We start from the raw sequence: 26,121 nt of genomic DNA on the forward strand, positions 1-26,121 counted from the left end.
AATTGATTCCATAGACTTCCATTAAAATAGGCCAAGATGCATATCTTTGCATAGCAGTGTCATAGAGACAAGGGGGTTGGTTCATTTGACTAAGACAACCAACCACATTCAAGTTCACTCTGTAACCTCGCCCATAGCAACAAAACAGAGTACCCTAGCAACCATTCATCAACAGCTATATCTCAGCATCAGAACATCGTAGAGACTTGGAGATTGGCTCGTTTGACTCATGCTAGCATACGGAACTTCCTATATGCTACACATGCTAGCAGTGACTAGCTACATGCTAATATTGACTAGCCAAGTACTGTAACTTGCTAGAAATGCTTACTAAGTATAAATGTTTTATCAAGCATGTATGTGGGGCTTGCCTAGTAACCAACCAGGGTACCCTAGCAACTGCCTAGCAACCACCCAAACTACCCTAGCAACCGCCTAGCAACGGCCTAGTAAAGCCTTAGTAAGGGCCTAGCGACCACTAAGGACACCCTAGCAACCGCCTAGCAACGCCTTAGCAACCACTCAGAATACCTTAGCAACCACCTAGCAACACCTTAGCAACCACCTAGCAACCACTTGGGACACCTTAGCAACCGCCTAGCAACACCTTAGCAACCACCTAGGAACCACTTAGGACACCCTAGCAACCGCCTAGCAACACCTTAGCAACCACCTAGCAACACCTTAGCAACCACCTAGCAACCACTTAGGACACCTTAGCAACCACCTAGCAACACCTTAGCAACCACTCAGAACACCATAGCAACTGCTTAGCAACGCCTTAGCAACCACCTAGCAACCACTTAGGACACCCTAGCAACCACCTAGCAACACCTTAGCAACCACCTAGCAACCACTCAGGACACCCTAGCAACCACCTAGCAACGCCTTAGCAACCACTCAGAATACCCTAGCAACCGCCTAGCAACACCTTAGCAACCACCTAGCAACCACTTAGGACACCCTAGCAACCGCCTAGCAACACCTTAGCAACCACCTAGGACACCCTAGCAACCGCCTAGCAACACCTTAGCAACCACCTAGCAACCACTTAGGACACCTTAGCAACCACCTAGCAACACCTTAGCAACCACCTAGCAACCACTCAGAACACCGTAGCAACACCTTAGCAACCACTTAGGACACCCTAGCAACCGCCTAGCAACACCTTAGCAACCACCTAGCAACACCTTAGCAACCACCTAGCAACCACTTAGGATACCTTAGCAACCACCTAGCAACACCTTAGCAACCACTCAGAACACCCTAGCAACCGCCTAGCAACACCTTAGCAACAACCTAGCAACCACTCAGAATACCCTAGCGACCACCTAGCAACACCTTAGTAACCACTAAGCAACTAGTCAGAACACCTTAGCAACTGCCTAGCACCACCTTAGCAACCACCTAGCAACCACTCAAAACACCCTAGCAACCGTCTAGCAACACCTTAGCAACCACCTAGCAACTAGTCAGACCACCTTAGCAACTGCCTGGCACCACCTTAGCAACCACTTAAAACACCCTAGCAACCGCCTAGTAAAATGCTAATTCATGCTAGAATCATGCTAACAACATGCTAATTCATGCTAGAATCATACTAGTAACATGCTAATTTATGCTAGATTTATGCTAACAACATGCTAATTCATGCTAGAAATATGCTAATTCATGCTAGAATCATGCTAACATGCTAATTCATGTAAGAATCATGCTACTAACATGCTAATTCATGCTAGAATTATCCAAGTAGCATGCTAATTCATGCTAGAATCATGCTAGTAACATGCTAATTCATGCTAGAATCACGTTAACAACATGCTAATTCATGTTAGAAACATGCTAGTAACTTGCTAATTCATGCTAGAATCATGCTAACAACATGCTAATTCATGTAAGAATCATGCTACTAACATGCTAATTCATGCTAGTAATATGTTACCTCAAGCTAAAATCATACTAACATGCTATTTACACTTTAAAACCACTTCAAACTTTCAGATTCGGCTTTTCAAGCCACCATAAAGTTTGTCCTCAAACTTTACTATCTAGTTAAATTGTTGATAATGTCCGTAAAGACCTTTACTCCTCTGGTGAGAGGATTTGTTTAGCCAAATCATGTGAGTTAACACCTAACCTGTCGAAGTGTTTTTCTTTATCTTCGTGGCAAAAAGAAATAGTTAAATTCATTGTTAATTTATTGGAAGCTGTAGGGAGGTGGTTGCCATTTTCTTTTCGCTAAGTTTTCTCCTGTGTAAGAACAGAAAGGGAGTTAGTGTATTGTTTTGTATTTTGTTTTCTTTTCTTTATTAATTTATTTAGATTAAAACATTGAAGTAAGGATATTTTGTTTATGTTAGCCTTGACCCCTCCTCAATATTTGTTTGCTTTGTTAAATAAATGTGTAAATATATATTTTTTTTTGTTGATAAGCTTGTTTTTGTGATTCAGTAGAAGGGAAAATCTTTATCCACACCTCCATAACTTTCTCTGCTTTCTAGTTATTTAGCAGATGCTTTTATCCAAAGCAACTTACAAATGAGGACGAGGAAGCAATTTACACAACTATAAGAGCAACCATGAATAAGTGCTGTAGGCAAGTTTCAGGTATGTAGTGTAAGATGCAAAAACATCAGTAATTTTTTTTATTACTCCTTCCCAACCCTAGACTGGGGAGAATGTAATAAGTAACATAAGGATAACAAATGATTTATTGTAATTATATATATATATATATATATATATATATATATATATATATATATATATATATATATATATATATATATATATATATATATATTTATATATATATATATATTAAGGGTGTCACGGTCCTCCAAATCCTCGATTCCATTACATTTTCGATTCTAAAGGCACGATTCGATTTTCGATTATGAATAATTAATTAATTAATGACCAATTAATTATTTGTAGCCTACCGTTTAAACTACCTGACCTGCATGGTCTTTGTTTTACCCATAAACAATTCATACAGTAAATGAATAAAGGCAAGATACACACATAATTACCACCTGTCAATCACTTTTTCTGCGGGACTCGTGAATAGGCAGTGATCTGTGTCGTTATCATGGCGTCGGTAAAAAAAGACGCACAACCAACAGGAACCAGCTAACAGTATCTGAGCTGTTCGCTAAAATGACTAAGTACAAGTGAGTGAAAGATTGAAGCAGTCCTCTGACTGCCTGGACCTGCTCTCTCGAGCGCATGGCTGTGTGTGCGTCTGTGTGGTCACGTGATGTGCATTTTCAGAGGCAGAGAGGAAGGAGGGCTGCTCTGAAATGCTACACGCCACTGTGGATGTCAAATCGTTGTCGTTCTAAAATGCCATTTAAAAACAAAGACAGTGTAAACAGGGCCTGAGTGTGTACTTTTTGCGAGCGGATTTGCAACGGGGGCGGGCGGAGGATCGCGATGCCGGTGTTGTCTATCGGACGAACCGTACGTAATACGTACATAGCAGAGCTTGCAAAACTGTGTTTTTTTTGTCGACAACACGAAAGTTGTCAACATAACTAACTGGAAATCCAAAATGCTTACACACCAGCGACTTCATTGAGAGAGGAGAGAGTTTAAGTTCTGTCGACGGGTCTCCTGCTTCTGCAGTTTAACAAGCACTTCAACAAGCCTGTTTTTTCCCACTTGGCAAGCCAAGCTGACGTGACATGGGGGCGTGGCAGCATCGACGATTCTATTTTTTGATTCAATAATCGAAATTGAGCATAATTTTCGATCGATTTCGATTAAAAATCGAAATCGTGACACCCCTAATATACACTGGCGATCAAAATTAGAGAACAATTTATAAATAATTGAACAATTCTGAAATAATGTAATTTTCACTGCTCAGCAGTTAAAGGATTTTTTGTCCCGCCTATACCATGCAACCAGAACACCTTTTTTTCACAAAATAACAAAGGCATTTCAGCAGAAAACATTATTTTGCAGAAAACACACTGATCAAAATTAGAGAACACTTTCAGATACCTCCAAGTTATTGGTGTCAATCTGGAATCTGGTGCTAATTCCCTTGATTATCTGTCAACCCCTATTTACCTGGCAGCCTAATTTCCAGTTTCACTGACTTTGCAAGATGGTGGGCTGTTCTAAAGTGACTGAAAGCCTTCGGCAGCAGGTTGTCCAGAAGAAGGCCAAAGGGATGACCCTATCAGCATTAGCAAGACAAGTTGGTCGTTCCAAATCTGTGATTTCACGAATACTAAATCTTTACAACATCACAACTCATTCAAGGCCCTCATGAAGGCTGGTCATCCACAGAAGAAATGACAGGATACTACGGAGAATCTCAATGGGCAATCGTTTTAACACTAAAGCTGGAACTGCTCACCAGTTCAGCACTGTACAGGGTAAAGATCTGTCTCGTCATACAGTCTCAATGTTTAAGAGCATTTGTACTGAAAGCCCACTCTGCAGTCACCAAACCTCTCATTAGCAGAAAGAATCAAAAGGCAAGAATAAGCTTTGCTGAGGAGCATGCTGTGTGGACAGAGGAGAACTGCTCCAAAGTTCACTTCAGTGATGAAAGCAAGTTTAATTTATTTGGGTCCGATGGAAAACATTATGTTCGGCGACAAACTGGAGAAAGAATGAACCCAAAGTGTATAAAGAAGTCAGTAAAAAGTGGACGAGGAAGTGTCATGGTTTGGGGCATGTTTCTTGCTGCAGGAGTTGGGCCTCTACAGGTATATGGCAGAGGGAATGCAAATGTTTATCAGAACCTTCTTCAACAACATATGGTTGCTTCCCTGTGTTCAATACCTAATCAGCCCGCATTGTTCATGCAGGAAAACGTGCCATGTCACACAGGAAAATGGGTAAAGCAGTTCCTTGAAACTGAAAACATTGAAATAATGACATGGTCTGCCCAGAGTCCAGACCTCAACCCAATAGAGAAACTCTGGAAAATCTTTTGCGACAAAGTTATGGCCAAGAAACCTATTACAGTCACTGAAATGTCGAGAAGACTGAAAGAAGAGTGTGCCAAAATCACACCAGAGCAGTGTGAGAGACTAGTGCTGTCTTGTGGCCACAGATGTGCTGAAGTCATGTGCAGAGCCCTGTACACTTCCTACTAATTGCTGACTGTTGTAACCTTCAGAAAATATAGCTGTAATCTTTTTCCATGCTACAGTCATTGTTGTTCTCTAATTTTGATCAGTGTGTTTTCTGCAAAATAATGTTTATTGTTGAAATGCCTTTGTTATTTTGTGAAAAAAGGTGTTCTGGTTGCATGGTATAGACGGGACAAAAAATCCTTTAACTGTTGAGCAGTGAAGATGACATTATTTCAGAATTGTTCAATTATTTATAAATTGTTCTCTAATTTTGATCGCCAGTGTGTGTGTGTATATATATATATATATATATATATATATATATATATATATATATATATATATATATATATATATATATATATATATATATATATATATGTGTGAGCCTTATTTAGTCTTGCTGCATGAATTTAGGTACGATTTTCTGTTTTGTTTTGGGGTTTTTTTTCAGAGACACTTAATATAAATATATACACTAAAAATAGATTGGGTACAATCACTCCTGGGAGAAGAGATGTTTATGAATTCAAGTACTTGTGGGGTTTGGTAGTCTCAGACAGAGCAGTGACGTCCCTGAAGAGCCTCAGGGTGAAGTGTTTGATGAAGAAGCTGCATGAAGATCTTTAAAATAGTGGTTCACAATAACAGACAAAATCAGATATCTTGAATCAGATATCTTGATGAACTGTCAGTCAAGACAGTGGTAATTTGAAATACGGAGGTCACAGACAGAAAACCCAAAGCACAGTCACTATAGTGTCCACAGCATTGAGGTGAATATCCTTCTAGCGCATGCTGAGGAAAGGATCATTTCTCGAATGACTCCTCCCATTCACAGCTGGGGAACTGGGAATTGGTTAAACCCGGGGTCTTGTGCAACAGCTGTCACCTCACAGCAAGAAGGTCATTGGTTCGAGTCCCGACTGGACCAGTTAGCATTTCTGTGTGGATTTGGCATGTTCTCCCTGTGACAGTTCTAGATGTTTGGCAATGGCTTGGTGTGTACCGTACTTAAAATCACAGGCAACTAGCAGAACAACTTCAGGACTCTCAGCCATGGACAAGGTCTGATCAACTGGTTGCAAATGAGAATTTCTATTCTTCTCATTCAAACATACAGCTCCTACAAACTAACCTGGACAACCACAATCCTGCAGAACATTTTATCTATGGTAAAACCTCACCTGCCTGTAGCTTTCTATAGGGTTGGGCGATATTGCAAAACAAATTATCACCATATCATGTTTAATATGATTTGATATTGATAACAATACATTTAGGAATATTAGGATTTTTTTTTTTTATTTAGAAGTTTGGAAAGCGTGTGTCCTAAAAGTGTAGTGGAACACAGCCTGTGGCACTTCTGCAGCCCTGACCTAATAGTTAGAGAGTTGGACTTGTGGTCCAAAGGTCACAGGTTTGAAATTTGGAACCAGCAGGAATTGTAGATATGAGGAGTGTATAACCAACACTCTCTTGCACTCCAATACCACGGCTGAAATGATTCCCTCGAGCAAGGCACCGAACCTCCAACTGCTCCCTGGGCAGCCCACTGCTCCAGGTATGTTCACAGAGTGAGTCACTTTAGATAAAAAAAGTGTCCTTTAAATGCTTTAATGTAAATGTCTTGGGCTGTATCTGAAATCGCCCCTCTTTTCTCTGCATTACTCAACATAGTGCTTTTAAAGGAGCACATGAAACTGAGTGCACTGTAAGGGATGCAATTTTATTTGTGCTTTGTCAGACCCTGTGATAAGACCCTTAACACATAGCAAGCTATTACAAATGCACTCTCATTATAGGTTTTCCTTCCCATTGAGTTTACATCATCTGTCCACTCACTATTGCTTAGCATTGTGTGTTGCTTGAGGGCACTTTCAGACATGACTACAAATGCTTGTTCTCACAAATAGTGCACCCTGGGCTGTATCTAAGCGAAGTGCACTTAACAGCTAAATAATATCCATAATGAAATTGAGAGTTTGTGTGTTGCATGAATTTCTGCATCTGACCACACGATGGCGTTGCAGCTGTGCAAGTTTGTAAAATAATTATTTAATTGTTGGATTAACATTTATATTCATGACAGAAACCAAAAACTTTGTTTCATTACTAAAAAAAATCTCGTTAAGTGGTGAACTGATTTCTAATAACTGATTTAGTTTATATTTGCCATGATGACAGTAAATAATATTTAACTAGATATTTTTCAAGACGCTTTTATACAGCTTAAAGTGACATTTAAAGGCTTAACTAGGTTAATTTGGTGAACTAGACAGGTTAGTGTAATTAGGCAAGTTATTGTATAACGATGGTTTGTTATGTAGACTATCGAAAAAAATATATAGCTTAAAGGGCACATAGTTTACCCCTTTTTTATGATTTAATATAAATATTGTGGTTCTTCTGAGTGTACCAGTTTAGGTTCAGTTCAACACACAGTTCAGATGTTTTTATTATAATGTGTTAAAAAGTGTCATGTTGGGGCCGTTTACTCAGTTTGCTGTTTTAGACAGAGAGAGAGAAGCTAAGCAGAGAGAGAGAAGCTAAGCTAAGCTAAGCTAGGATCAGCATTCAGCCGTACATGTACGACTCAGACACAGACCAAGCAGAGAGTACAAAATCATTTTTGTCCTTGTATAGTTTGTATAGTCTCGGTGTACAAGTGTCGAGCTTGTACACAGAGACAGATAACCACACACACTGAATTAACTTTGACTGAGGCACCGAATGCGCCGCGACACGGCACACCAGACACTCTCAGTGGCGCAGCAGAAACATGAAGTGTCCCGGATCGTCGCACCACGCATTCCAGAACTTCAAACAAAGACCTCCACTAGGGCAAACACAACAGCGCCGTGGCCGCCGAGCCGCCAACCCGAAGCTCCCCCGTGTGCACCCCGACAGAAACCCACACTCAGAACTCCGAAAAGCACTGCGCCGCGCCACGGAAAAGGTACAAGCAATAATTTCGATTAGAGTGATAATGTGGAGAATATTGATCTTGTGTTGAGCCCAATGAGCCTTTCATCTAAAAATAGAGCAAGGGTGTTACTTTAGTGATATTGCTTTGACTCACACGCTGAAAATGGCGGACGTGAAACAACAAACTAAGGATATGATCGTGACGCGAGGCTGTCAATCAATATTGGTGGGCAGGGCCACCACTCTCCTATGTAAAGTTGCGGTCGGTCTGAAAACCGCTCCAATTGGTCCACCGTTTTTATGTTGTTAAATTGAAAAAAAAAGGACTGTGTGTGTTTGTCACCCCAATATGAAAGTCTTTACACTATATACACATGTCTGTCCAAACAGCTTAAAAAGTAGATTTTTCACCATAGGTGCCCTTTAAAGGGGCTAAAAAAATTTTACCTTAAAATTATTTTTAAAAAATTAAAAAATGCTTTCACTCTAGCCAAAATAAAACAAAAAAAAAGACTTTCTACAGAAGACAAAATATTATCAGACATACAGTGAAAATTTCCTTGCTCTGTTAAATATCATTAAGGAAATATTTAAAAACGAACAAAAAAATCAAAGGGGGGCTAATAATTCTGACTTCAACTGTAGTTTAACAGCAAATTATAAATACTATTAGTTGGTTATCATTTTTAGTTGATTTTTGACATGCAAAAGTAGCAATATCGTTACATTTAATGATACTGAATGTAAATTCATGTCTTTATTGTTTCTGTTACAGTCTTACAAGAAAAATTAGGAAGAAACATTACAAGTAATACATCACTAAAGCTTCAAAGAATGCTTCCCCTTTCTCTCGAGTGCTTACTGAAGCCATTAATGTTTAGCTATCTGCTTAGGCTAAATAAGTACATTTGGCTGAGGGCAGAAAAGAGGGACTTATCAACCAGCAAAACACAAACATGAGTGTTTTCATTCACTCCAGTAAATGGACAATATCAATAGACGAATATAAAGAATAGTGAATGGGGGTATGGGGGATGCTTTGGATACGTTAATAAATTTTCCTTCAGCTTAGTCTCTATTTCAGAGGTCACCACAGCGGAATGAAACGGCAACTATTACAGCATATGTTTTATGCAACGGATGCCCTTCCAGCTGCAACCCAGTATTGGGATGTACCCATACACACCCATTCACATTTATACACTACAGCCAATTTAATTTCTTCAATTCACTCATAGCCAATCACATGTCTTTGGACTGTGGGAGAAACCAGAGCACCCAGAGGAAACCCCTGCCAACTGGACTCGAACCAGTGACCTTCTTGCTGTGAGGCGACAGTGCTAACTACTGAGCCACCGTGCCACCCTGTTTTGGATACTGCGCTGGACTAAACTTGACTTCCTAAACTAATGCTTGATTCCAAAGTATTCAGCCTTCTTGTTAAAAGCAGATTTGCTCATTGGAGATGATGCCCATTTTGTTTTAATAAACCGAGTGGTGTGTGATTTACTTGCAGTCTGCTGACGCTGGTGGTTTTCCTTGTCAGCACTCTATACAGACAAATGCATTTCGGTCAATAGATAAGTACTGCAGTGTCTAATGTAATATTAAAAGCACTTCAGCCAGAGATTGAAAGTGCATGCTGTAATTTCTCTTAACTGTGACTTGTTGCAGAGTTTCACTTTGGTAAAAAAAAGGCCTCTATTTCAATATCTTGCAGTTGTTTATGAATTACCTATTGTATTAACCAGACCCCCTACTTTTTTTGCAATTTTACGATCGCTTAATTTAATGCAAAATCAACCCACATTTTTGTGATCCTGCCAAATACTTAATTTAAACGCAAAATAATTGCAAAAAAATTAAATAATCTCATCAAACATCCAATTCAAAACCATATAATCAAATTATATTCATTTCAGGTTGCAATTAATTGTTTTATATAACTTAAAGATGCATACACGGGGCACGTGATGTATTTGAACGTCTCTCGTAAATGGCGTCTCACCTGCGCCCTCACAATCATTACATTACAAATAGGGCAGGGGAGAGGGGGGGTTGTTTTACGGTCTATGCAGTAAGCAGATGCGGATGAAGCACAAGTGATTTACATGTGAAGTCAATGCAAAGATGGGATTAGACATCCTGTGACTCGAAGTGAAGTTTATTTATAAACTAATTTTGAGAAGATTACATGATTATGATTGAACATGGCTGGTTCTGCATTAACCATGTATGACGACTCCTAACCCATTATAAAGAGCCGGGGTTTCTCACTACAGTCATCTTTGATTTCAAGAATCCCCCTTTCCATCCCTACTCATCCACCTTTCCCTTCATGGGTAGCAAGGTGACCCAGTTGCCTCACAGCAAGAACGTCACCAGTTCTAGTCCTTTAACAGTTTGTCGTCAAACTCTTATCCAGCAGCATATCTCTTCATAGCAATCATTTTCTGTCATCAGCTCTTATCAAAAAAGGGGAGTTCTCGAGACCTACTTTAGAGCTCCCCACTCGCCCTGCAAACGGGAGGGAGCCCAGGGCTCAAGGACCTTTTAAGCTCAGGGCTCTCTCCCCGGGACAGCATGCCAAACCTGCTTATAACCAATCATCAGCTAAGTGTGAACTCTTAAATTGGACATTTTGTGCTTTTGATGAGCTTCAGACTGCAAAAGAAAGTGGAAGCAAACATCTAACAAATGGAGCAATGGAACAAACGTTAGAAGTTAGAAGCTTAAAATGGATGGGGATTGATTTAAGGATGACGGCCGCTCGACGTGACCGAATTAAAGGACATTATTTGTGCTTTGCATATATGGCTGGTATTATGTGCATCAAATCAATAAACGATTTCGATGAACCCTTTCCCTGCCTTTGATGAGAGAAAACCCTTCCCTGCCATTGATGGGTTTTACAGCAATCTGTGTTTTAGGTGTATTACAGTAGGGGAAGCCCTAACACATGTCCTGATTGAGGTACATGATGTCAGATGCTCCAGGACTGTGATCTGAGAGAGAGAGAAAGTAAGATTGTGGGTAAAAAAAAAAAGAGTTAAACAACCTTCCTTTAGCTTAATCCCTACCATTTTAGATCTGTTTTAGATCTTGTCTTCACAAAAGACCAAAATAAAGAAGCTTTAAGCTAATATGATAAATGAGATATCATATATATATATATACAGTGCTCAGCATATATGAGAACACTCCCCACAAATCTCTCAATTAAATTAATATTTTCTATGATGCTTTACAATATTATATTTGTGCATATGCATTATTTTAGTCAGTACTGATGCTAAATCTGGAGCTAATCTAACAAAATAATTTACGATAATTTTTTTCAAAAACTAGTAGCCCAAATTTATTCTAGGAAAAAAAATATATAATATAAAAGTGAGAATAGATAAAAATATTCATTTTCAAAATAGCTCATATATATATATTTATATATTTATATATATATATATATATATATATATATATATATATATATATATATATATATATATATATATTTATATATTTATATATATATTTATATATATATATATATTTTTTTTTTTTTTTTTTTACTAACTTTTTAAGTAATCTTTGTTATATTATATTTATATTTTTAAACACAAAATTTTCTGAAAATTTCTGGGATTAACCACCAAAAAATCACTCATCTTTATCGCAACTAATTACAAAAAAAGTTGTGAAAAACTAGGGATTATGATTAACATATAATTAAGTCACTTCCAAGAAATTCACGAGGTATTCCAGCTACTGTAGTTCTTCATTGGATTGCCCAATAAAACCAATATAAACTATAATATCTTACTAAGTAATATTTTTGTGTAAAAAATCTAGTTTTGGGTAATTTTTGTGTTACTTAAGTGGCTGGGTTGAATGCATCCTTCCCCAAACAACCCAAAGATTGAGTTATTGAGCAAACATATAAAAAATTAAAGAAATAGTTAGAAACTGAAAAACACATGAAAAGTGTTGCAATAGATTGATTTAATTTGTTATTAATAATGCTTGACTTATAATGACTTGACTAATAACTATAAATCATAAATGACCAAGCATTAAATCAAGCTTGTTTATAGTCATGTCATTTATATTGGGTGGATACAAAAAAAAGAGTAAAAAGATGGTAATACTAGTAAAAAAAAATGTGTCACTAAATACTTGGGCGACCGTTAAGATACTTGGGTAGCCCGAAAAGCACTGGAGTTATTACAGTAGCACCACCACAATGTGGACTCATATAAAATCCAAAACCACAAAATGTTTTATTGACTAGCTGACTACAGAAAAAGAGCACTGCATTCACAGCTACATGTATAGGATCAGTTGTACCCTAGTAAACCAGAGAGAACCGAGAAGACCACTCATCTTACTGCAAAGCTGCTCTCAAAGGGGCAGGCTTTAGGTTTTATCGAGGGAGACTTTAGGGATTTTAGGGTTTAAGGACGTCTTGAGCCAGACATGACTTGGTCACTGACAGCTTTTACTTGCACTTTTATAATTAGATTATAATGGTATTTTAGCAATAATCTGGTTAAACTTTACCTCATGAACACAAGAATAGGCCAGGGCAAGGCAGTGGATTCCACTGGAGCTCAATGTTTGCTGCAGATGGGAAAGCACGGTCACCATTAAGGTGTCAGTCTCAGTCTACAACACAATGCCATTGAATGACAGCACAGATTACACCTCAGAGTTGGATGCCATGATAAATAATTCTCATCCCAAACACTAAATGAAATTAGACCAAAATGCCAAAAAAAAGTTGTATTAGTTACTGTTAATATTAGTAATTGTAATTGTATCAGTAATTAACAACATTTAGTAAAATGATTATGACTTATCAAATTACGACACCGATTTCTATGCATTATTAGGCAATAAATATAAAAATATCATAACCAATGATTAATAAAATTAATATTTTTCAAAATACAGGCATTCAGATTAAAGTGCAATTCAAAGGCTTAATTAGAGTAATTAGGCAAGTCATTGTATAACAGTAGTTTCTTCTGCAGACAATCAAAAAAATATATTGCTTAAGGGGGCTGATAATATTGATCTTAAAATGGGTTTCAAAATATTTACACCTGCTTTTATTCTAGCTAAAATAAAGCAAATAAGCCTAGAAGAAAAAAATATTGTAGTAAATACTGTTAAAATTCCTTGCTCTGTTAAACATCATTTGGGAAATATTTATTTAAAAAAAATATGTTCTCATGAGCGCTAATAATTTTGACTTCATCTGATAATCGTATTGAATAATCGTGATTACGATTATGACCAAAATAACCATGATTATGATTTTTCCCAAAATCGACAAGCCCTAAGCTTTTTAATTCTTGCTTTTGCATTAAAGATCTAAAAGTGCTAAAAGTTGTATTTCCGTGTGAGGATTATCCGGCTGGACAAAACATGTAAGTGTAATGAACACTGTTTGATCACAGAGTTTATTATTTGCAATTATCGAAAAGCCTATGGAAAAATCCTATGGAGATTTTACCGAGGGAACCATTTTTTCATGCTAGTAGCTGATTAGCCTGCAAGGTGACGTCATGGTTCCCCCACTCTATTGCAGAATATTGCTGTGCTATCAGCCAATCAGATTCAAGAACCATACAGAACTGTTGTATATTTACTAGAAAATAGCTTTATTTATCTTACTGGGGGTGTAGGAATAATATTATTACATTGTTGCATGTATATTCATTATAATAATACATTTATGTAATAATAAAACATAATAATATACATTGTTATACCAACAAAACTAAACTACAATTTTAGATTAAATAACACTTTTTCTTTTACAGTAAATAGACATGCAGAAGCCTGAACTGACCACTGCGGCCATGAGAGTGACAACACAGAAATAAAGCAGAACTAAAATACTTACGTCCACATATGTAGGAGCATACATTTTACATGAGTACTTTTAAATTGTTAATCTGTCTCTCTTCTCTGATTGCTTGTTGCCATCTGATTCACGCGTATAGATTAAGGGTGATGATAAAGTGTTAACATAGACTCCTGCTTATCAGACAGGACAGTCAACTGAGGCTATTTGGAGCAGCACAAGAATCTCCTGATTATATGTCATCAGTCGCGCACTCACTGAATGACATACAAACATAGTAATTTAAAATAAAATTGTAACTTGCTTGTTACTAGTTGCTGTGTGTGAACAATCCTTTCACTGTAGGACATCTCATCCTTCCCACACAGCTGTTGTTTTGTTCTGTTGTTGTTGTTGTTGTTGTTGTTTTCAGACTTAAATGTTAACGTGCACTGGTTTTATTTTTATTTATTATTTTTTAAACAGGGTTGTTTTGTTCATTTACTTGTTTTGTTTTAGTATTTTAAAATGTTCCTTGAGGTTCACTCACTTCTGAGACTCAGCTTGCACATAACAATTAACTTGATCAGTATATGCAAGATTAGTTTGATCTACTAAGTTTAATATGTAAATTAGTGCTGGGCTAATAAAATATATTCAAGAGTTCACACTTAAGGCTGATTTATACTTCTGCATCAAGCGCATGTGTATGCTACGGCGCTGACGCATAGCCCTACGTCGTGGCCGTCGCTGACGTGCACCTCTCAAAAAATGTAATTACACGGCGCAACGATGCATAGCGCAAGCTCTGTGATTGGTCGGCTTGGTATCGCTGACGAGTCTGGGCGGGACCGAGAGCTTGCAAGCCCAATGGAGCGATTGTTTACAAGTGTGGAGTCCCGTGAAGGAGCTCCTGATGGAAAGTTTTGTTTTGTGTTTACCTCATAGTTAAAGTTGTTGCACGTCTGCCGGTTCCTACCTGAAAATGAGCAAGTTTGAGCAACTTATACATCCTGGAAGTGTTCAGAAAGAACAAAACACAGGCGAAGAAACTCGACACAGAGATACATTAACACCTCACTGCCAACTAGCGTTTTGGAAGTGTTAATGCAGACCAACAGAGACAGCGCGCAGAAGTATAAATGCACAGCTACGCGCGTTGCATGCTCTGTGGTTACGCCGGTCACTTGACGCAGAAGTATAAACCAGGCTTTAGCTGATGGTTGATAATATAGCTTGTTTGACATGCTGTTCCGGAAGAAAGCCCTAAGCTTATGAGATCCTCGAGCTCCGGGCTCCCACTTGTTTGCAGGGTAAGAGGGGAGTTTTAGCTCAGGTAGATCTAGATGAACTCCCCTCGGCTTATTTCTAGCTAAGTGCCGGATATGGATGACTGAGGAGAGGTTGACTATGGTATCAATTTTGTGTGTTCAATTTACTTAAGGTGCGTGTTATTTGGACAGTGGGAGGAAACCGGAGAACCCGGGAAAAACCAACACAATCACGGGGAGAACAAGCAAAACTCCGCAAAGAAATGTTGTCTGGATAAGTTGGGACTTTAACCAGAGACATTCTTGCTGTGAGGCAACAGTGCTAATCTCTGGGCTGCCGTGTCGGCTATCTAAAAAAGAGGGGAATAGTGGTGGATGGTGGGGTTCTTCAAGACGAAGATATAGCATGATTTCACGCGGCCGCCATTTTTAAAAGCAAAATCGAGGCTGCGGTGGGAAGAAACCCGGACGTATCATTGGGAGTTATATAGGAACGTTGTGTACTTGGCTGTATATCTTATGAGCGAAGACAAAGTGACACAAATTTATAATTTCACCGCTTTCCGAGTGACCCGAAGGTCCGTTCTGAATGAATGGTGAAAATAAAAAGGCAGATCAGAGCTCATTTTCAGCTAAGTTAAGGGAAATGGCACTAGTTAGCTAACGTTTTCTTTCTTAAACACACGTTTTAGACGCCATTTATCAAACTTGAGTAAATTAACTTATTCTTTCACTATATTAGATTCGTCACAACACTGAATTAATAGAAAAACCGTCAAATTCCCGCTAACATTTAATGCACTGTTGATGGCTTTCTTAAAACAGCGCTGATTTACCATTGTGTACACATGCTCAACAGAAATGCTTGTGATTGGCCGAGAAGGTCATCAGTTCACCCTCCGCTGTTTACCGAGGACAAACACAGACGAGCTATCTGTTTGATGACTCGACTGATCTTCATGGCTACTTCATGAAGTCTCCATGTATGTGTTTGCACTGGGTGAAGAGCGGTAAACTGAGAGCAAACACAGATACATGGAGACTATAGCGCGAAGTAGCCGTGAAGATCAGTCAAGTCATCCGCGCTCAGCGGCGCTTCAATGTAAACGGGAAAAAAACGGTTTTAAAACTTCGGTACCTGGACAACACTATTACAGGCAACACGAGGGCGTGCTGCAAAGGACTGCAGTGTTTTATCGCTCACCAGGTTACATAGGTGGAAGCGGGAAAAGCGTCCCCACGATGTTTAACTGGTGCCATGAACTGAAGCCTAGGTGGACACTTAAGCATATTACTCTTACAGATGTTGTTTGATGGTAAATTGCTTTTAATTGTTTCAATTAAACTTACTGAATGATATTAAAGTGATGTTTACACCATTTCTGCATTTTGAAATCATGGCAACAGCTGGAGGTTTGTAGTCCACAGCATGCTACTGCAATGTTTACAGTATGCAATGTTTCTTGCCACCGCAGCCTCGCTTTGGTTCTTTAAAATAGCGGCCGCGTGAAATAAGCGACTGAGATAAAAAAATCTCAGGTTATTTATAGTCAGTTAGGAATCATCTGATTGGATAATTGATCATGAGCTGATGCTAGAACAGCTGAGAACAATCATAAGCATGTGATCCTCTCAAAATTAGTTTATAAATAAACGTCACTTAAATTGCGATAAAACTTACGTCGATGATGATAAACTCTGGACAATTTTACTCGACTGCTTTACAATGTCATTCACCACTGCATATGTTTTACACAGCAGATGCCCTTCCAGCTCCAACCCAGTACTGGGAAACACCCTTACACTCTCCCATTCTCACACTGCAGCCAATTTTTGTTTATTCAATTCACCTATAGCACATGTCGTAGGACTGTGGGGTAAACCAGAGTGCCTGGAGGAAACTCACGCAAACATAGGAGAACACAACTGGCCCAGCCAGAACTCTAATGACCTTGTCGCTGTGAGGCGATGGTGCTAACTACTGAGCCACCCTGCCACATACTGAGGATCACAAACTAGTCTTTCAAGCTTTTCCACACACAACAAACTCATGTCAAAGCATCCTCCTCATTCACAGGAGACTCATGACAGTTTAAAATATCCAAAAATCAAATAAATTTGATTCCCACAGTCTGCATAGAATCATAGTCTGTATCTAATAATATTTGCCATGATTAATCCTGTTTTTCTGTTTGTTTATGAAAATCTGTCAACCACAACTGCCAAAAATCTGCAGACAGGCTTTGACATCTTGCAACAACAGTTAAACTTCAGTATATTTTTACTTTATTTTTAGTTTGTTAGTCACACTTTTAAACAGTGGCTTCAAAGTGGGGGTCAGGACCCCGTGGGGGTCGCGAAACAATGAGGGAGGGTCGCTTGGTGATTTCCAAAAATCTCTTATATTTTATTAAACTATTATAATTATCATATTTTATCAATTATTATAATTTATTTGTGACCCCTCGGGTTATTATGCTTGATTAACATCAAAGCAATAGCGTAAGTGGTAGCAGATTGATTTTGCAGTACAATATTTAACTTTGGGTGCTTTCACACCTAGACTTTTGTTTCGGAACCTGTCTCGTTTGCCAAGGTAGCATGGTTCGTTTGGCATATGTGAATCCAGCAATCGCGCTCGGATCCGCGCCAAAACAATCGCTCCAAGATCGCCTGAGTGAGGTGGTCTCAGCTCGATTGAAACGAACTCTGGAGCGGATCGATTGTAGTGAGAAAGCAATACAATCCGAGCCCGGTTATATCACAGTGTCTTATGGGTATGTAATAGGCATACGGCTATCTGAAGAGAGAATTTTGAGTAGGGCGGGTGGTCATTTTAGACATCCCAAATACTCAAAGACATTGTGCACCCTTCTCACCCTTCCCCACTGCATTCCTCCTCGCTCCTCAGACACGTCGCGCGCACCCTGTCAAACACCAGCAAACCATCATCCCCCCGACAGCTGAACGGTTTATTTCTGCAAAATAAACCGTGTAACTCTGACCAATGTGAGGAGAGTTTACTCACACGTGACTTGTTTTAGCTCTTTTGGTCCGTTTAGAAACTTTGCAGTGTGAAAGCGAACCGCACCAAGAACAAAGAGCAACAATGTAATCCCTGTTTTAGAACAACTGAATCAATTCACAGGTGTGAAAGCACCCTTTGACACCTTTATGGCACATACATCAAAAATTATGGCCACGACAGAGCAAGGAGGATGACCTCCAAGTGGCTTAAAGGGCCATGAAACCCCCTCGTTTCAGCAGGGTGTTTTCACACCTCTACTTTGGAAAAAGTCAGAAAAGTGGGCATGTCCAGCTCTGTTTAGGGGGGAGTGTCGGAGGAACTAAAGTGGGATGGTGTGGGAGTGTCTATTTGTGTACGCGCGAGTTTCAGAGTCAAAATACACACCCACACAGACAGGAGAAGTGTTTAACCTACATGGACATCTGTAGTCGAATTATTTGCCAAATTATTAAATGGTGGACTTTAACTGCAGTTTGGCTCTTTCATTCAGGGAATTCATTCATGCCCCTTGCGACAAACGAGATATTTGATTCGAGGAACTGCTGCAAGCGTGTATTTTTCATGCAATGTTTGATACCGCACGGCGAATGAGAGAAAAAAAAAACTCCGCATTTCCCGGAAACTTAGATGCACACGGCAGGTAGCATCAGAAAGCTGAATGTGTTATTCCGGTCACAAAATGCGGTGCTAACATTTCTGCACTCAGTGCAATAGATAACTTAATTCGATACGAACAAACTGAATAAACAAAGAGCACTGGTCGCTCACTTACCAAATCTGTAGAGACAGGACAATCACCAGCAACTAGAGCCGCGTCTTTATGGAGAGAATACTACAAGCAAATCCAGATTTCAGCGTTTGCAGATGAAAACAGCTCTCAGGTAAACAATAATCCTCCTTAGACACGTAAGTTATTGTTGTCGAGCGTCGCGTACACTGCTAATCCAGACGTGATCCAGATAAGTTCTCACAGAGAGAAAATGAAAACGAAACTTAACGGCAGCAAACTATAAAAGCAACACTTCACGCTTGTTTTGCCAACACAACGTGGCGTCTTTGTGGTGTAAACACGGTGACACAAATGAATATTAATGAAGTTGCACAGTAGAGCGCGCTGATTAGTTTGAACCAAGCCTTACTCATGCATTAATGCATCACACTGTAAGACGTAATAAGACTCACTCTGGCACAGACGCCCAGTCTGCACGCTGGAATACAACGCTATTATGTCATGACCGTGACGCAGCTTCAAAAAATCGTTTCAAACAGGAAGTACGAATTTGCTTGAAATAACGCAAAAACAACCAGTTTACACTTTTTAGTAAAATATAGGTGTCCTAATAGTGTTTTTAGCAGTGTGGGACACATATATGACTGTCAACAGCTCAAAAAATGTGTTTTGGTGTTTCGTGACCCTTTAAAGTCTTCAACAGGGTTCAACACTAAAGATTTTTTCTACTGGTCCGATCGGGCCAGTGGTTCAGATTTTTACTTGCCCTACCACAATTTTCACTGGCCCCACCAAAAAAAAGGGGAAGTTAATAGCTATTTTTAGCCACATATTTTAAATATGTGTGTCAAAAATAAAGTCTGTGAATCTAGAATTTCAATACTTCAAAACATGTTAATAAAAGTGTTATGCAAACAAAAAGAGCAGAAGAAAAATGTGGAGGTATTTTATTGTGATTCGAAATTATTTAACAAAAGGTGGCTGACTTGTCAAACTGATGGCAAACTGTGCAAAACATCACTTTATTTAATTTTTTTGTCGCGTTGTTCACAAGACGTTAGAAACAGACATTTTCTTTTAGCCTTATAATTTGATGTTGCCGCCATGCTGCCGTCTCTTCGCTGTATTGGTTGTTACCAGGTTACGGAAAAAATAGCATGCTCAAAACATCAAATCACATAAGAGGAACTGAAAAGCAATATGGTCTTTGCAACATCACAGAGAAGGAAGTGTTTAAAGACTTAAAAGAACAAACTTAAAATGCACGCAATTGACAAATAGTTGCAGACCAATTAAATGTTAGTGACAAGGCAGCACTGTCCCAATCGGGCCAGTATTGATTCTGTCTACTGTCCCAAGCGTCTCTCACGCTGGCCCTGGGCCACCGGGCAGTCCTTATTGTTGAGCCCTGTCCAATATTGAACCAAGAATAGTTTTGTGCTATAAATATTGTGCTCACCATTCTCATTAAGTGAGGTTAATATGAAATTAAACAAATGAATAATGATTATGAAAAAGATATGGTTGTAAGACTGTTGCACTTTTTTGTGTTGACAATATGCTTATGTTTATATAGTTCCTATTGGTGTGTGTGCACAATTGTGTGCAATATTTGTATGCTTATAACCACCTCAGAGCATAGTGAGTCACTGGAGTTGTTATTTTAGGGGTCGCGTGCTGAAAAGTTTGAGTACCCCTGCTTTACAATACAGTTAATATCAGTTAATACTAACAATACTTACATTTATTATGGGTGTAAACCTACACGGGTCTCACAGTTCGGTTCGGTTATGATTATCACACCATCTCGATTACGGCTGTGTATTGGCAAGGGCCTCACGATATGATACATATCACAATACATGGGTCACGATACAATATATATATCACAATATATTGCGATACAATAAATATTGTGATATATTGCAATAGTTTGTATTAGTATGTGTGTCATGTTATATTGACAACTTAATAAAGTCAGCAGACGAATTAAAATTCCAATTCCAATTTTTGAGATTTGCAAAGCTTGCAAATGGCATTTTTGTGTATAATTCCATATTCCCTGGTATAGTGTTAAAAACAAAGTGCAGCCACAGGTCAGCCCTAAAAGCTGGAGGCGCCTTTATATTTTCCACCATGCTCACTCTTGCTTACTTTTGATACCGTACTGCTTAGCGTTTTGTTGATAGTTAGCGACATCTACTGGAGCAGAGGAGGAGGTTGTTTGGTTGTTTATCGATACTTCAGGTTGGACTATCGATACACTATCGCGAAAGGAATTATCGCGATAGTTAGATATATCAATATTTTTGCACATTCCTAATCTTGATGCTTCACAATGCTGTCATGTTCACCAGCGAACAACCACCAGATGTCGCTGGTAAACATTCACACACAAACATTCACACTCATTGAACAACATATCTGCCATGTTATGGACTACAACACCCAGTCATGCCACACACACACACCCGGTTCCAGATCCACACTGATTGCACTGTCACAGCTGAAGCCACTCACACAATGATTATTTGGACTATTTAAACCCCTCTTTTCCACACACACGTTGCCGAGTCTTGTTATCTGTCACAGTGACATTACAACGCGTTTACTTTGTCTGTCTTTGCCGTGTTTTTGTTTATTTATTTAATGCTGTTTGCTGCCTGCCTCTGACCAACTGCCTGCTGTTTTGACTTCGACTCTGGATTACCCTCATACATCTGTTTGACGGTATTGACCACTGCTTGCCTGACAATTCTAATAAACCTGCACGTAGGGTTGTAACAATATACCGGTATGACGGTCTACCACGATTTGAACGTGCACGATTATCATACCATGAACAATTGCATATCAACGGTTTTAACCCGAGACAGCCGCCCGCGGCTAAAAATAAGTATTGCTCTTAAATGTTTAATAACTTTTGAACCGCTGATCCGATTCATACAATTCAAAGATTGGCATAAAGAAGAGAATCTCAGCTTTCCAGTGCTGTATCACATAACATTCGCAGACTTTCAGAGGCTCTGGAATCAGTGCGGTTACGTCATCAAAATTTGACAACGCTGATTTGACAAAGAAACGCTCGTCACTGTGTCTCCGGACAAACCAGACATAATACATTGATGCATTGTCCCTCCTCCATGCCCAGATTGGTTCAAACTCGGTATATCACAACCAATAAGCATAGGTTTCGCTTTTGTTTGTGGACCAACACTGAGCTTTTTGAACAACACGGAATGAGAGATAGGCATACATTTATGCGCGGCTAAATAAAACGCAAAAAAAAAAAGTTTTGCATGAAATAATTCTCATACTAAGTACTTTTGCATGCACAGCAGCACAGAAACATGACAAAACAGTGACACAGCAAAGACGAACTGCTGCTCTTGCTGTTTTCAAAAGACACAAATGGAGGTGCAGCTGTTTGTCTGCATTGCATACAACCATATCCAAATCCATATCCACAGACAACCATATCCATGCTGGCACATAAAACCTAAGGATGTTCCATATTGAATCTAGTTTCGTTATGTAACTATTTATAGTATAGTAAATATTTATATATATTTTTTACTGAGGATTTGCACCATGTTTATTTGGACTTTGACACATTATTTATTATTTTCTTATTTTTTTATTTGTTCATTGTACAAGTGGACACATTCTCTCACCTCAGTGGTCAAGATTAAGTCCTGAAAATCTCAACATGCTTACATTTCTTCATCACAACCTAGACTGAAAAAAACAACGCTTTAAATACATGTTTACAGCCATAAACTTGGTATTGCACTTTTGGTCTCCCATTTATCCTGCTTATAAGGAAGGACAGTTTAAGTTTATTTTTGTCTAATCTTAAAAGACCTTGCTTGTTTATTCCTTCTAATTTAATTTATTAAAATGGGAGATTTTTCAGTTTATTTTTATAAAAGACTTCTATAGTTCTATTAAAATGGTTCTTTCAAAAGTTTGTTGAAATAAAACCTTTGTTCAGTCAGAAAACGTGTTCTTATTCTTTTCAGGGTCTTTGCTATGAGAATTACTATTTAATATCGTATACCGCGAAACCGTCAAACCGTGGTATTGTTTTAGACGATTATCATACCGTAAAAAATTCATACCGTTACAACCCTACCTGCACGTGGATCCAAACTTCTGTTGTTGGTGTCACTCCCGACGTTACAGAAGACTCGTGCAATCGCAATGTTGTGTACAATGGCTCAGACAGTCCTCCGTGAAAAAAGATCATCAGGCATAACTCACTCGTTATTAGGTGTGCCAGATTAATGAAGTCACTTCCCCGTCGTTACAGAAGACTCGGCCACAACATGGATCCAGCGGGTATTGCAATCATGCGTCTGCGTCAGGAAGCACGGTCCATCAAGGAGTATGTGGATGACTTCATTAATGCTTTCCATATACAATTTTATATTTTGTCCTTTAATACAAGTGGCTGTTCCTTATAACTGCAGCTACATCAGGTTACCCTGATAAAGTCAAGTGTTATCTAAACATGTAGGCACAGTTTTAAGAAACAGCCATGTCAGTAAAGACTTTTTAATATTTTTTCCACATTTTTCGAGCGCCTTAGAGCTGACTTCTGCTGTTTATACTAATTAGGCTGTTGTTGTTAGATGAATTTTCAAGAGAGGCTAGAAGATAATCGTGAAGCTCTTTTTTTTATATTTGTTTATTATAAATCTTTAGGAAATATTTTCGAAAATGGAGGATACAACAAGCTAATCCAGCAAAAAAAAAATAGTGCTTAAAATGCCACTTATTGGAATATTTAAACATTATAATTAAATAGAAAATGTGGTGAATAACTGCAAAAAAGTCCACATTTTGAGAAAAAAGAACCACACCTTTCACCAGGCTGGCTACAGGCCTGTTTATTAATCCATTATTAGAATCCAAATTCTTGGTTGTTAGTAATAGATGCACTGAGTTAACGCTAACTGACAATTAAAAAAAAAAGTTTATCAACTAACATTAACCTTCATTCATTCATTTTCTTTTTCGGTTCGGATAGCATAGTGTGAGTGCGCCCATAGTCACTTTATTAATTAGGGGTCGCCACAGTGGAATAAACCACCAAATTATCCAGCATATGTTATTATGCAGCGGATACCCTTCCAGCCGCAACCCAGCACTGGGAAACACCCATACACTCCTGCATTTATACACATACACAACGGCCAATTTAGCTTATTCAATTCACCTCTAGCGCATGCCTTTGGACTCAGGAGGAAACCAGAGCATCTGGAAGAAACCCACACGAACAGGGAGAGAACATGCAAACTCCACACAGAAATGCCAACTGACTCAGCTGGTGCTCGAATCAGCAACATTCTTGCTGTGAGGCAACAGCGCAACCCACTGCGCCACATTAATAAATCTATAATAAATGCATTGTTGATTGTTTGTTTATGTTCATAAAACTTCAACTAACGTTAACTAATTCAACCTTATTGTAATTTGTAACTAGTTTACAATAAAGTTGTATTAGTTTAATGTTAGTTAATGTTAAAAAAAACACTATTAAAACTGATTATGTTTCAGCATTCAGCTGAATAATGTTTCTCTATTTTTAAGATTACTTGTATGGAATCAAATGAAGCAATCCATGTGTATTTAATATCTGATATCTTCTAACAATACACAGGCCATGACTTAAAGTTTGACAGTTTACAAAAGGAGATTTGTAGGGGTGTTTTGTTTTCAGATTGACAAATAGTTTGATTCATGCATGTTTTAAAATACAATCTGTCAGTTTGTTTCACTCTCCGTTCACAACACACAGGATAGAACGTTTCATTCAAACAAAACAAACCCTCAAGCCACATATATTATGAATGGTCTCATGATGCAGGATGGTTTCCAATTGTTTCAGAGCAGATCTCAAGGAGATGATCAACATTCAGCCCACATCCCTGGCTGTAATGACGCGCATGTAACGAATAACTTTGTTGGAGGTTTCATATAGCAAATCGGACGTCGTGATGGGGATGTTTGGATACATTAAAACTTACCAAGTATATTTAACAGCAAAGTGTATAAGCAAACTGTGAAATCACACGTGTCGCACTTGAACAATGTTACAAAAAGCTTCCACCACAGTTACATTCATTTGCTACAAAAGCAGCGGTATATCTGCATAGACATCCGTTTCCCACAACACACTGCATATTATAAAACACCACAACATTATGAATGCAATCCGGACATCAGATTAATGCGCATTCATACAGTACACGTAATATAAAAGCAGACAAACACACAGCTGCTCGACTTACCTTCCAGATCCAGGCCATCCTAAGCCTAAATAAACAGCTCGCAGCGCCGGAGTGCTTGTCTCAGTGTATAGACGAGTGTTGACAATTTAATGATTTATTTCTATACGCCACATATGTGCAACGCTCATGTTGCGACGAAGCATTTCAGTAAATATTATGGAGTCCCGTTATTCATGCTCTATTCTCATATCTACAGAGCTCGGGTTGGCGGGCGCTCCTATTGGCTCGTGACTGTACGAGAGCCCGCCTCGCTCCATCATGTGACTGTGATTTTTCAGACCTTCATTTTTGGTTTTAAATGGGGAAAATAAAACGATATACAATTAAATACAATTAAATTAAATTAAAACATTTAAAGATAATAAGAATAAAATAAATAAAATAAAAATAAATAAAATAAAAATAAATAAATAAAATAAAAATAAAATAAAAAATTATAAATAATGGAGGATTAAAGATGAATGCTTCCAGATGCTTGAGAATATAGTTCTATGATTGATGCAAATTAATGTTTATCCCTGTTACAAAGCAGCGATATCACGTATAAAATGTATGGCTTAAAAATTGGGAAGGAGTACAATAAAATAAAAATAAATTTAAAAATATAAAAGATAAAAGAGAATAATAAAAAAAATAAATTTAGTTAAATTAAATTAAATTAAATTAAAAAAAGAAAAATAGAATAGAATGTAAAACATTTAAATAATAATAAAATAAATAAAACAAAATAAATAAAACAAAATTAATAATGGAGGAATTACAGATGAATGCTTCCAGATACTTGAGAATATAGTTCTGTGATTGATGCAAATTAATGTATATCACTGTTACAAAGTAGTGATATCAGGTATAAAATTTATGGCTTAAAAATGGGGAAGGAATATAATAAAATTAAAAATATATAATTTTTACAAAAAATTATGG

General features: G+C 38.2%; 1 protein-coding gene across 3 annotated transcripts in view; it reads right to left on the minus strand.

Moving 5' to 3' along the window:
• Positions 1-25,403, minus strand: part of st6galnac3 (ST6 (alpha-N-acetyl-neuraminyl-2,3-beta-galactosyl-1,3)-N-acetylgalactosaminide alpha-2,6-sialyltransferase 3) — a 160,387-nt gene extending 134,984 nt beyond the window's left edge. For 2 of the 3 annotated variants that reach the window (XR_012385013.1, XR_012385014.1), the window contains exon 1: positions 25,198-25,403. Coding sequence is in view for 1 of the 3 variants with exons in the window: in NM_212625.2 (NP_997790.1) it covers positions 25,198-25,215 (18 nt within the window). In the remaining 2 variants the exon portion in view is untranslated. 3 annotated transcript variants of the gene reach the window in all.
• Between the last annotated feature and the right edge of the window lie 718 nt (positions 25,404-26,121).

This window comes from Danio rerio, chromosome 2 (genome assembly GCF_049306965.1).
Source record: "Danio rerio strain Tuebingen ecotype United States chromosome 2, GRCz12tu, whole genome shotgun sequence".
NCBI classification, from domain to species: Eukaryota; Metazoa; Chordata; class Actinopteri; order Cypriniformes; family Danionidae; genus Danio; species Danio rerio.